We start from the raw sequence: 12,259 nt of genomic DNA on the forward strand, positions 1-12,259 counted from the left end.
TTATCGCGACTCATTTGGATTTGCTAACAACATCGATTAACGCAACGAGGCTAAAACGTATGTTATCGGGTGCACTCGACAAATATACGACCGAATTAGCCGTTCTACTCGGGTAGAAAAAAAATGCACACGTACCACTTGTGATCTTGCAATTAGATATACAAGCATTACTATTTACATAGAGGACATTTACATGCCGTCCTACAGAGAGACAGGTGGAATTCCTTTCCATCTTCTAAGTAACAAGGGAGATCGCACCGACGCGCAATGTCACTTCGAACGGAGCGCGGCGGGGCGATCGCTCGCTCGCTTCGACGATAATCTCGCTGTTTTTCCAACGGAGCGGCGTTATTATCTATGGTATAATGCGCGCCGGTCAGTCCCGCGACACACCGCCGCGGTTCGAGGTAGATATGCCGCGACGACGTTACGTCGGCTGACAGGCGCGAGGCGGGGACGCAACGACGATGATTTCGCTGTCGCTTATCGTCATGTGCGAACGGATAATTGCGACCGCGATTAGTCGCCCGGCTGGGAGGCGAACTTAACCTCTAACGCGTGGCAAACGAAAGGGAAGGCTCGCTCGGCGGCTCGGGAGAGAGTGAGAGATAGCGGCGCGAGTAAAAATGTGATTACTTCACCGACAGGCTGTACGTAATGACGTCGTGACAGGCTCGTGCTTCCACGAGCGAGAGAGAGAGCGCGATGGATAATTACTCCGTGCGCATCAGCTACCCGCCAACCGCCGGCCGTGACCCGGAGGACGCGCAGCCGACGAAGCCGCAGTACGCGGAACACGCGAAGCGAACGCGCGAGGATGTGATCGTACTGACGAGCGACACTAAGGGCGGCCTGCTCAACCCCCGGGCCCTGCTCTTTCTTACACTGTGGTACGTCTTCAGCGGGTGCACCCTGTTCCTAAACAAATACATACTGTCTTACATGGAGGGTAATCCTACTATCTTAGGTAAGCCAGCGCTATCTTGGAGGATTTACCTTCAAGCTTTACGAATAATTTCACCGCTTTAAATGCATCAAGTAGAGTGTTATCCACGCGGTGAAAAGAAATCATAATATATATGTAAATAAAGAAATATATATGAATTACTTGAGGAGGATATTTGTTGTGAAACAGGCGCTTGCCAGATGTTAATGACCGCGATCTGCGGGTTGATACAAATGTACTTTCCCTGCGGCATGTACAAGGCGAGCTCAAGATTAATGAGACCCCCCGGATTCTACAAACACATGACACTGGTGGGATGCACGAGATTTGCAACGGTAGTCCTAGGTTTAGTGTCGTTAAATTATGTAGCCGTAAGTTTCACAGAAACCATAAAGAGTAGCGCACCACTTTTCACCGTCCTCATCAGCAGGTATTTATTAGGTAAGACGCGTTCTTGCGTTAAGTAAGCGTTTTTGTGTTCAGTACAAAAAAGATTTGGCTCTGTAATCGTAGATAGTTAATCACACAATTGTAGTAACTGGTAATACTTGAGGTTGTATTTTTCTTTACAGGGGAACATACAGGATTGTATGTAAATTTATCATTGATACCTGTAATGGGTGGACTGGCCCTGTGTTCCATCAATGAAATCAGTTTTGATCTCAGAGGTTTCATCGCCGCTATGGCGACGAACCTGACTGAATGTTTGCAAAACGTCTACTCGAAAATGTTGATCAGTGGTGACAACTTTAAATACACGTGAGTAACGACATCCAACGCGTGGCGTAAAATTACGTCGTAGACTACTGTAAAAAGCAAGAAGCGAGAACGTCCCTGTTACCTTTCAGACCGGCGGAGTTGCAGTTTTATACCAGTTTAGCGTCAATTGTGGTACAAATACCGGTGTCGATACTGTTGGTGGATTTACCAACGCTGGAACATTCCCTGAGTTTTAAGTTATTCGCGGCATTCCTTCTCAACGGGGTGTTCTTCCACTTTCAGAGTATCACCGCTTACGTACTTATGGACTATATCAGTCCGGTGACGCACAGGTACGCCGTCTCTTCTTCCTTCGCGCGTATAAATTAACACTTTGCAGTCCGCACTCCGTATCAAATTGTCTCTCTGAGCAAACTAAGAGCCTACCATTCACAGCCGCACTTTTTCGACCGTAAATAAATACCGATATAATAGGACTTGTGAAAATTCAAGCACACTGGTTTTTTCAATCGTCAAGTTCATGCTTTTACCATAATGAACGTAATAAATTGAAACTTTTGCATTTGTACTCATTTGTTTCGGACAGTCAAAGATGGTAGTTTTTTTTCTAACCGAGAAAAGTGCAAGCATGCTAATCTGTTGAAGCCACAAATATCGCTTTTTGAGATTTCCATATAAAATATATGGCAGACTATTTTGAGTATTGCCTATATTACAATTGACTGTAAGAAATTCTGTATATCTTCTGACGATGCAATTAATGTAATCGTCTGATGAAAGATCTTCAATTATGTCGTCCATAATTATATTCGTCACTTGATAACACTTGACTGTAACCCTTTCCATTGTTTCGATTTTTTTGACGTTACCAAGTACGTTTCATTTTTGCTTCCCTCCACATATTTACTCTCAATTATACATATGTATATATCGTTAATATTGATGTTCTCATATCGCGACATCGCTGTATCATCGGCGAACTATTCGGCAACGTCATCGAATTTCGCGTGACGATATTAGATAATCGGCGGACCGCAGTGTTAAAAAAAAAAAGCATGTCACTTCCATGACTGCCGTATACGATGTGTCTGCATATTCCAGCGTTGCGAATACCGCAAAGAGAGCTTTCCTGATATGGCTCTCAGTCTTGTTGTTCAACAACCCAGTGACGGGATTATCGGCACTCGGCACCTCGGCGGTGATAGCGGGCGTGTTGTTGTACAATCGGGCGCAGGAATACGACAGGATAAGCAGAACGAAGTTACGACACTCGTCGAAGATCAATCTGCAGTAGGACAATTGTTTCGAAATAGGACCAGGAGAAATCCTACGTCCGTAGCCTCGGAGAGGAAGAGCCGACGCCCGAAATGTGTAATCTCCCTCGATTACGTCTCTCATGTCATTATAATGCGTGTGTGTTCTTTCATCAATATTTCGTATTCATTCAAGATTCAGAAATATTTGATATTCATTAAGATTCACAGTGACGTCGATCGCTCTCTCAAGTCGAATTTCCGAGTTCGACTAAACGTGCGCGGATGTTTCAGCCGTCCGACTCTTCTCTTCGAGGCACCGCATACGAGCAGAAGGAGAAACGTGTCGCAACACCAAATGTATTGCGTATTGCATTGGTAGTACAAACCGCCCGGTTTTTATACGGCAGTATTTCATTCAGCGCGGAACGGTAAAGTATTAGCGAAAGACGCGAGAATTGACTGAAAGTGTAACCGGTGAAAATTGTCTGTATTGTTGATTGAATGTCGATTGTGTTAACTTCCGCTCGCGATCTCCGACCTGAAGCACTCGGTTCTTCATCTCTCGCAGTCTGTGCAATGTATTAGTAACCAAATGGCACTTTCGAGGCTAATTCATCGGCGCTTTAGAAACCGGATTCGTTGCTATTTCGGGACTCTGACAGTTCGCGGGAAAACCGGAATAAAAACCGAGAGATTAAGACAAGTGATTACATGTGTCAAAAAGTATCTATTGCTGTACATTATACAGGTAATACTTACTGTTCCTAATGTGAATCCGAGAATTATGGAATGTAAAAATGTTTTATAAAAATAAAGTCTCTTTGTACCTATTAATACTTTTGTGTCTGTATCAAAGGCGGTCCTCATTGCGTCGCTCGCGCATTTATATCGCCGTATAAAAGTGTGCAACAATGCTGAAGTTTGAGTCGAATTATCCATTAAAGTAATACATATTAATTAAGATGTATAGAGTTGGACGCTCTGTCACACATCTGGAATATTTCCGTTATTCTTAGAGATATGAAAATATTTTAAGTACGAAAATTATATATGTACGATATCAAGAGAGCCATAATACATTAGTAATAATTTTGTGGATGAAAGCACTTCGGAGATTTCAAGGTCACCTCCGTCTTTTAAATAACATGCTATACTTTTTTTCGTTTTTAATGCAATAGTGGATGCTCAAACGATTTCAAAGACTTATAGTACAAAATCGTTCGTTCGGCATTAAATAAAGGAGTAAAGCAATGATTCTTACGTTATAAGAAGTGTTGTCGAAGTGATGTCCGTCTATATCGATACAACATTGAAATCATCCAATTCCTGAAGCACTTCTTATTACTTCCGGACTGATCACAACACATGCTACAATAATTAAAGAAACATATATTTGACAATTATAAGGATATAAATATTTAACAAAATATATTTCTTTTAAGAATCATTCTCTTAGGTGTATATTATGATCCTCTTGATAACATACACAAGTTTCATAATAAAAATATTTTCACATTTCTAAAAATATTCGCGGAAATATTCCAGATGGACAAAGTCATTGCCCCATCCTGTGTATCGTTATTATTTATGCTACTAATTGAAATAATTTCATATTAAATTCATTAGCAAGTATCTAGTGCTTGTTGGAGATCGGCTATGAGATCCTGTTCCGTTTCAATTCCAACCGAGAGTCGAATCATCTTATCGGTAATGCCCAACGTGTTTCGCATTTCTAAGGGTACGGATGCGTGCGTCATGATAAACCTATATGAGAAAGAAAGAACTCGTGTGTAATAATAAGCATCGTGAAACTCTCAACACTACCTTGCTTTCAATATGGTTTGAACATTTTTTCTCGATGCTGTTCGAAACACACAGTCGACAAACAAATGTTCACATATTGAGATCAAGTATACGAAACTTAACAAATAGGCTTCTGTGCGGTAAAATGTTAATGCGCAATATTAATATGAATTGTGTATGCTTACGGTATTTCAACCAGTGACTCGTAACCGCCTAATGACTCGGCTAAGGAGAATATTTTCAGTGCCTTTAAGAACTTCGTTGGGTCACTTTTCAGATAAAAAGTAACCATCCCACTGTGACCGGTTGATTGCTTGAGCGCGAGTTCGTGCTGCGGGTGTGACGGTAGGTCTGCGACATAAAGATTTGTCTTATCATTGACACGTTGACAACGCAATCGTTAATTAGTAGCGACGCAACAAACGAATCTTAGTAGATCAGGATTTAGACTCGTTACTATTTTAAAAACGCGAGATGAGAGGCAAGCGACAATCAATACGTACAAGGATGGAGCACTTTCTCCACTTTAGGGTGAGTCTGCAGAAATTTCGCCACGGCTAGGCCGTTCTTCATGTGCTCCTTCATTCGGATTTCGAGCGTTTTTAAACTTCGATTGACCATGCTGCAGTCGTAGGGAGACGGCACAATTCCCATTGCTGGATTCAAAGAATGTATTGTATTGTGAAATATCGGACGTAGTTCGGAGAAATTTACGTAGACTCACCATTTTGCAAGTATCGCATTCTTTCCGCGAGATCGTCCCGCCGTGTGATCGCGGCGCCCATTATAACGTCCGAATGACCGTTCATGTATTTTGTCAAGGAATATACAACTACGTCAACACCGAGATCCAGTGGTTTCTGTTTGCAAAGTAAAGTACATCCGTTATCGTATCCGTTATAATTAATATACATAGCGATATCTTTCTTAGGATTATAGGATTATGTTTTGTACTTACTTGGAAGTAACATGTCAAGAATGTGTTATCGACAATTATTACGATGTCCGATCGGCGAGACTTAACACCGTCAACGACGGCTTTAATATCTATAACTTTTAGCAAGGGATTCGTAGGCGTTTCAATCCATATCATCTGTAATTGAAGTAACTTACAATGTAAAAACAAAACGGAGTTGGTGCGAGTGGCCCTTGAAGCAACATTGTTAAAGATTTTAAAAATTAATTGTAAATAACTTAAAATGCGATAACTTGCTTTTATTTTTAATCTTACCTTGGTATTCGGTTTTATAGCGTCGATAGCATTTTGCGGATTGGTCATGTCTACAAATGTGACACCCACGTTTTGTTTAATCAAGCAGTTCTGGAAGTAACGGTTGGTACCACCGTAAATATCATCTCCAGAGACAAGATGATCTCCTGAGCCCATTAAGCTTGTCACTGCTGTTGTTGCTCCTAAACCAGAGGAATAAGTGACAGCATGTTTGCCACTTTCCAGAGTAGCCAGACATGTTTCTAACGTATTACGTGTAGGATTGCCGCTTCTACCATATTCGTAGCCCTGTAAATTCGAAAATAACTCTTAGAATTTCATTGTGCAAGTTTTCTCCGAGGAAGTTCTAAGATTACGAAACTTAATTTCAAGTTATATCCAAGAAAATTTTATGTATGATCTTTTTTTTCCCCGGGCAAATGGAAAGAATGACTGTTGTCAATCAAGAACTGGACTATAAGTGGAGTTAATAACTAAATTGCTGCAAGACTTTCCTAATCATTTAACTTACTCTATGCTGACCAGGAGCATCTTGTTTAAAAGTAGTAGACATCACCAGAGGAGGTACCAGTGCGCAATGACTCCATTGTTCCGGATCTTGTCCAGCGTGAATAGCCTTGGTGGAAAAGCCCTTGTACGCACACATGACCTGTTCGAAAAAATGAACGATGCTGTGCTTTGCTTTACCGCAATTAATAATTCAATGGTTTTTCGCAGCCTTATTTCAAATATTACAAACGAGAAAACGAGCAACATATGGTAACTTGAAATCAAATCATAATATGCGGCGTTAATCATTTCTGCAATGCAACGTGAAGAAGGAAAAGATAAAGTAATCTTTAACGACAAGAAGTTCGCGAAATTATTTCGAGTTTCGATCGAGAAATGATAGACTAAAAAAAAAAACATTTCATTAATAATAATGTAAACACAACAGTAAAATAAAAAAAACGACATTTTTTCCCTGGAACCAAATCACTCGTCCACCACGTTTTTACGTTTTTTCCGAATTGACGTCTAATGTCGGCAATTAAAATACGAAGTTGTTTCGGTCACTTCGTTTTCGGCTTTTTTTGTTTGCTGCTGTTTCTATTTTCCCGCGCATCTTCGTTAGATTTACAGTGCAGAGAGTGCAACGGACGAAGGTGCAGGTGTCCCTTTTTTTGGCAGAATACTGACTTACGATTTGAAGCGACCTTGACCGATGATGAACTAACGGAGAGGAGAAGAGTCTTCTCGAAAGCTTCGCCGATGATACGCTCAGGCAGCACCTATGTCGATCTCGCTGGGCGGCGCCGACCGAACTGTCTCAACGGTACCTGCGAGTACAATTTATAAGCGCACGTCAAGTGACGTCGATGGACACGCGCATGGCTTTGCGATAAATGAAGGAGGGTGCGCGGAGCGACGTGTAACGTGCGTTAAGCGCACTTATGTAACGTTGTATCGATATATATCGCAACATGTGTCGCGCGCGCGTATCGACGATACGCGGGCTATCGTGATTTTTAAATAATTTCTCGCGTGATCCGCTCGTTCTATCGCTTGTTTGTCTTCGCGGCGAAGCCAATACGATATCGATAAAATAGAAGAAGGAAGATATAAAAATTCTTAAAGAATTCTTCTTCGTTCCCCCGAGTGTCAATTATTTTGATTATCGGTCTATTAATTATACTTGTTTGACACTCGAATGCTGATTGTGCACAAAAACTGGATCGTATATTTCCTTTTGACGAAGCGAATTTTGTCGAATTTTTGCGAGGTATCTTATTTATGAACATCAACGAGCGATAAAATCGCCCAGAAAAGCCGTGACAGTGGTGTATCCTCGTTAATTTTGCGACTGGCTTATTTGGATCTGGCTTAATATCTTACTCGGCAAATTGACATTTTTCTATCTTATCAGTTTTCATTTAATACCATCGTCTTATCGCTCGATTAATGCAACAGCTGGTTGCAAAATACACACTTCAGAGTGTTTTGCATCCTCAAGTCACAGTGGAAACATGAAAAATGCAGGAGTTCGTTTCTAAAAGTTAGGCTTAGAAATCATTTGATCGGCTGAGAAGTAACTTTTATCGGACGACACTTATGCGAGTTTTTTTTTTTGTACTAATTTACTTCAGTATTTGTCGGTACTTTGAAATGGTTTCTAAATGTGAGTAGAAGAATTGTGGATTGTAATGTTCGATAAAAATAAAGCATCTATACGAAAGGTGTTCACATATGTAAATATGATGCAGAACATACACTATTATTATTATTCGTGCTGCTATTTAAGCGACTCAGATTCATTAACAAACATTCAGTGCTTGCTGGAGGTCGGCTATGAGATCCTGCTCCATTTCGAGGCCGACGGATACTCGAATCAACTTCTCGGTGATACCTAATGCGTATCGCGTTTTCAGAGGTATGGAGCCGTGCGACAAGTTGAAACTGTATGAATATAAAAACACCTGTCAGTACATAATACATTGTAAGATTCTCAATATGCAATATTAAACGATTATTTATTCTTACGGTATTTCAACTAATGACTGAGGACCGCCCAGTGACCCGGCTAGAGTGAAGATCTTCAGTGCATTCACGAACTTCGTAGGATCGCCCTTCAGATAGAAAGAAACCATTCCGCTGTGACCGGTCGATTGTTTAAGCGCGACTTCGTGTTGCGGATGCGACGGAAGATCTGCAACACAAGGACATGTCTTATCACCGGCTCGTTGCGGCTCGATGATGCAAACGATAATCGGTAACGTTGCAATGGACGAATAGTTATACGAAGGGCATTTGATAAGTCAGTCAGACTTTGTTAAACACCCTACCGCATATCGTTGTCATCTTAAGGACGATCATCTTATATCATCAAGATAAAGCGAGGAATAATCAACACGTACACGGATGGAGCACTTTCTCCACTTTAGGATGGGCCTGCAGAAATTTCGCCACGGTAAGGCCGTTCCTCATGTGCTCCTTCATTCTGATCTCGAGCGTTTTTAAGCCTCGATTCACCATACTGCAGTCGTAGGGGGACGGCACTATTCCCATTGCTAGACTCAAAGAACGCAGATGTAAGATACCGAATGTAATTTGAGGAAATTTGCGCAGACTCACCATTTTGCAAGTATCGCATTCTTTCCCCGAGATCGTCCCGCCGTGTAATCCCGGCGCCCATTATTATGTCCGAATAACCGTTCATGTATTTTGACAAGGAATACATAACTATGTCAACTCCGAGATCCAGTGGTTTCTATTTTCAGAATAAAGCACATCTGTCTATTATCACATGTTAATACATATATTTCCAATAAACGTCGGAAGATCGACAACCGAAACCGAATTCATATTGATATTTCTATCGATATCATGTGATCACTTACTTGATAGTAACACGTCAAAAATGTATTGTCGATAATTATTATAACGTCTGATCGACGAGATTTTACACCGTCAACGATGGCCTTGATATCTACGACTTTCAGCGCGGGATTCGTAGGCGATTCAAACCATATCATCTGTAATCGAAGTAATTTAAGCAATATAAAAACAAAATATAATGACATGATAAAATGATGACAATAGTATATGACAAAATAAACAAATAACATGAAAGAATGTGTTACTCAAAGAATTTAATGAGATCTTGTTAAGGATTTTCAAATGTTCCTAAAAATAATTCGAAATCATATTTTTCTTATTTTTATTCTGACCTTAGTATTTGGTTTCAGAGCGTCGATAACATTTTGTGGATTGGTCATATCTACAGACGTAACGTCTATATTGTTTTGTTTTGGTAAGCAATCTTGCAAATAACGGTTGGTTCCACCGTAAAGCTCATGTCCAAAGATGAGGTGGTCCCCTGAATTCATTAAACTTGTCAATGCTGTCACCGCTCCTAAACCAGAGGAATAAGTGACCGCATGTTTGCCACCTTCCAGAGCAGCTAGGCATGTTTCTAACACGTCACGCGTAGGATTGCCAGTTCTACCGTACTCGTAGCCCTATAAAATAAAAAATAACTTGTAAAATTTTATTGTGCAAGTTCTTCCCGAGGAAAAGATCTAAGATTATTTTTAAGTTATACACAAGACTTTATAAAAACATAATTTATGAATATTTTCTAGTAAAAATTACCTCAAAACTTATGATTATTTTACTTAAAAAAACGCGCATTTGATTCGATTTAATTCTAATTCTAATTTTATTAATAACTATAGAAATGAATGTAGAATTGTGTTCGCTATTTATCATTAACGTTGATTGACTGAGTATGAAATCAATCAATCACCGAGTTTAGGTGGAGTTAAAAATAAATTCTAATTTATATCTTACACTATTCTGATCGGGACTATCCTGTTTAAAGGTGGTGGACATTACAAGAGGAGGTACCAATGAGCAATGACTCCATTGTTTCGGATCTTGACCAGCGTGAATAGCTCTGGTAGAAAAGCCTTTGTACGCACTCATGATCTATTAAATGAAAAATTGAAACAATGTTGTGGTTTACTGCGATCAGTAACTCAACATTTTCGTGCACGCTTACTTCAAATGAACATCGCATTATGAACAAAAGAATGAACAACGTGTGATAACTCGCGAAATCGAATTGCAATTCGCAGCATATTTTTGCGATGCAACATGTACGAGGCAGGAAATTGTATCGTATAAATTAATCTTCAATCCATTTCGTTCTTCTGCTCCTATATAGAAATAGCAAATTTACTTATCTTCAAACATTTTTTCATCTATTTAAAATTTTTCATCTATGATAAAAGTAGATTCTGCCCTGATCTTATTGAAATATGATAGCTTGGACTTCTGGCTTCCAGAAAAATTATACCAGATGGCAATGTCTCTATGACCTTAAAATGACTTTGGAATGACCAAAGTCAAGATGACTAAAAAACTTAAACGGGCACTTTTTTATTACAGATTTCGATAATTGACGTTGCAAACCCTTTTTAAAACATGAAAAGCTGCTAGTTTTTTTAGATAAATTGCTTACTTACGGTTCGTGATTAATTAAAATAGCAGGGAAGAAGAGTCTTCTGGAGAGCCTCACCGACGCTATTTAGCTTTGATTTGTGTGTCGATTTCGCTCGGCGACATCAGCTGAAGTGGCACGGCTGCATTGGCGATAATTTATAAGTACGAGATCTCAACCAATATTAATAAACACTGATAGAGCGCGGCTTGCGATAAGTGAAAAAGGGAGAGCATAAAACGACAACACGTGTAACTTACTAAATATAGCGCATTCTGCAACAACGTTACATCATGACATATCAGGAGTCGCGCGTGTTAATGGGACTAGGTTTATCGCAACTTTTTTTTTCTTTGCGAATCTTTGCGTATTCGCTCGTCCCATCATTTTTCTATTTCCTCAGTAGAACGACAAAATTGAAAAAAAAAAGCTAAGATTCCTACTCAGATAGGACATGATAATAACATGAAGAAAATGATGATGACGTAAAAATAACGTTGAAACAATGGAAAAATGATCGAGAAATGAATTTTATAATCATTTTCTCGTTATCTCGACGTCATATTCTGTTCTACTTGGGTAAAAATAAATTTTTTATTAATTTTTAAAATTTTTATTTCTTATTTTCTTTTATTTATTACTTTGGCACTAAATGCTTCGATCATTGTTGATCCACTAATTATCGATTTGTTGATTATGTCGAACTAAATCACATATTTCGTCTTGACATAACGAATGTTACGAAATATGTTATGGAACGTGAGCAAGCGATAAAATTACAGTCGAAGTCGCGACTATATTGTATCCTCGTGAGTTGCATGACTTAATTATTTGCAACGCCTTAGTATCTTCAGCTGAGTTGACTCTCTTATTTTATCGGTCTTATTTCATATCATCGTCTCAATTATTGTAACTACAGATTGCAAAGATTACTTCTGAGATTTATATTCTAAAGCTTTAATTGAGGCACAAAAAGCGTGAATCTCTTTCCCAAGCTTGATTCATAATCTCGATGTTAGTATTTGGAAATTCTCATTTCGTTACATCGTAATATAAAATATTTAGCGACTCATCGAATCGACGTTGATTTCTATATTTGGACTATCCGAACCTCTAATTTGAGCGGACTTAAATTTCTATTAACCGAAGATCTCCAGAGCACCGCTTTCAAATGGGAATATACACTTCACTTCGGACACATCAAGTGCCACTGAACATTTATACATTCGATTTTCAAATTTAAATTAGGCTCACTGAAGGCCGTCTCCAATCAATGTATCGCGACTATCTCATTGGCTAATTTATCCCGATCATAGCGGACG

General features: G+C 39.5%; 3 protein-coding genes across 6 annotated transcripts; 1 reads left to right on the forward strand and 2 right to left on the reverse strand.

Moving 5' to 3' along the window:
* The first annotated feature begins 365 nt into the window (after window positions 1-365).
* Window positions 366-3,756, forward strand: LOC106746964 (solute carrier family 35 member E2-like). Its single transcript, XM_014624164.1, has 5 exons — window positions 366-967; window positions 1,136-1,387; window positions 1,519-1,705; window positions 1,795-1,998; window positions 2,768-3,756. The coding sequence occupies exons 1-5, from the start codon at window positions 706-708 to the stop codon at window positions 2,958-2,960; spliced, it is 1,098 nt and encodes a 365-aa protein (XP_014479650.1). The 5' UTR covers window positions 366-705; the 3' UTR covers window positions 2,961-3,756.
* On the reverse strand, window positions 3,630-7,348 carry LOC106746963 (cystathionine gamma-lyase-like). Of its 2 annotated transcripts, none has more exons than XM_014624163.1 (8): window positions 7,136-7,348; window positions 6,468-6,605; window positions 5,957-6,244; window positions 5,684-5,818; window positions 5,450-5,585; window positions 5,229-5,381; window positions 4,911-5,076; window positions 3,630-4,686 (listed from the first exon to the last, which is right to left on the reverse strand). In XM_014624163.1, the coding sequence occupies exons 2-8, from the start codon at window positions 6,600-6,602 to the stop codon at window positions 4,545-4,547; spliced, it is 1,155 nt and encodes a 384-aa protein (XP_014479649.1). In that variant the 5' UTR covers window positions 6,603-6,605; window positions 7,136-7,348; the 3' UTR covers window positions 3,630-4,544. The 2 variants fall into 2 exon arrangements, with proteins under 2 accessions (XP_014479649.1, XP_014479648.1); XM_014624162.1 differs by having other exon boundaries at window positions 7,140-7,347.
* An 816-nt stretch (window positions 7,349-8,164) lies between these two features.
* Window positions 8,165-12,115, reverse strand: LOC106746962 (putative cystathionine gamma-lyase 2). 3 transcript variants are annotated; one of them, XM_014624158.1, is made up of 9 exons: window positions 12,049-12,115; window positions 10,963-11,079; window positions 10,286-10,423; window positions 9,664-9,954; window positions 9,334-9,468; window positions 9,068-9,203; window positions 8,851-9,003; window positions 8,477-8,642; window positions 8,251-8,392 (listed from the first exon to the last, which is right to left on the reverse strand). In XM_014624158.1, exons 3-9 carry the CDS (start codon window positions 10,418-10,420, stop codon window positions 8,251-8,253), a joined length of 1,158 nt encoding a protein of 385 aa, XP_014479644.1. In that variant the 5' UTR covers window positions 10,421-10,423; window positions 10,963-11,079; window positions 12,049-12,115. The 3 variants fall into 3 exon arrangements, with proteins under 3 accessions (XP_014479646.1, XP_014479644.1, XP_014479645.1); XM_014624159.1 differs by lacking the exon at window positions 12,049-12,115 and having other exon boundaries at window positions 10,963-11,090; XM_014624160.1 differs by lacking the exons at window positions 10,963-11,079; window positions 12,049-12,115 and having other exon boundaries at window positions 8,165-8,392; window positions 10,286-10,420.
* Between the last annotated feature and the right edge of the window lie 144 nt (window positions 12,116-12,259).

This window comes from Dinoponera quadriceps, unplaced genomic scaffold (assembly GCF_001313825.1).
Source record: "Dinoponera quadriceps isolate SergipeBrazil2010 unplaced genomic scaffold, ASM131382v1 scaffold1846, whole genome shotgun sequence".
NCBI classification, from domain to species: domain Eukaryota; kingdom Metazoa; phylum Arthropoda; class Insecta; order Hymenoptera; family Formicidae; genus Dinoponera; species Dinoponera quadriceps.

What these genes read in the sequence shown, in the direction of transcription:
- LOC106746964 (XM_014624164.1), top strand. Translation starts at nt 706, where the DNA reads ATGGATAATTACTCCGTGCGCATCAGCTACCCGCCAACCGCCGGCCGT. An exon ending in GGGTAATCCTACTATCTTAG is followed by an intron (nt 968 to 1,135) that starts GTAAGCCAGCGC and finishes GTTGTGAAACAG; the next exon opens with GCGCTTGCCAGATGTTAATG. An exon ending in GGTGACAACTTTAAATACAC is followed by an intron (nt 1,706 to 1,794) that starts GTGAGTAACGAC and finishes GTTACCTTTCAG; the next exon opens with ACCGGCGGAGTTGCAGTTTT.
- LOC106746963 (XM_014624163.1), bottom strand. Translation starts at nt 6,602, where the DNA reads ATGTGTGCGTACAAGGGCTTTTCCACCAAGGCTATTCACGCTGGACAA. An exon ending in TCTTGACATGTTACTTCCAA is followed by an intron (nt 5,586 to 5,683) that starts GTAAGTACAAAA and finishes CTTTGCAAACAG; the next exon opens with AAACCACTGGATCTCGGTGT. An exon ending in GAGTCACTGGTTGAAATACC is followed by an intron (nt 4,687 to 4,910) that starts GTAAGCATACAC and finishes TTTCTCATATAG; the next exon opens with GTTTATCATGACGCACGCAT.
- LOC106746962 (XM_014624160.1), bottom strand. Translation starts at nt 10,420, where the DNA reads ATGAGTGCGTACAAAGGCTTTTCTACCAGAGCTATTCACGCTGGTCAA. An exon ending in TTTTGACGTGTTACTATCAA is followed by an intron (nt 9,204 to 9,333) that starts GTAAGTGATCAC and finishes TTCTGAAAATAG; the next exon opens with AAACCACTGGATCTCGGAGT. An exon ending in GGAGAAAGTGCTCCATCCGT is followed by an intron (nt 8,643 to 8,850) that starts GTACGTGTTGAT and finishes CTTGTGTTGCAG; the next exon opens with ATCTTCCGTCGCATCCGCAA.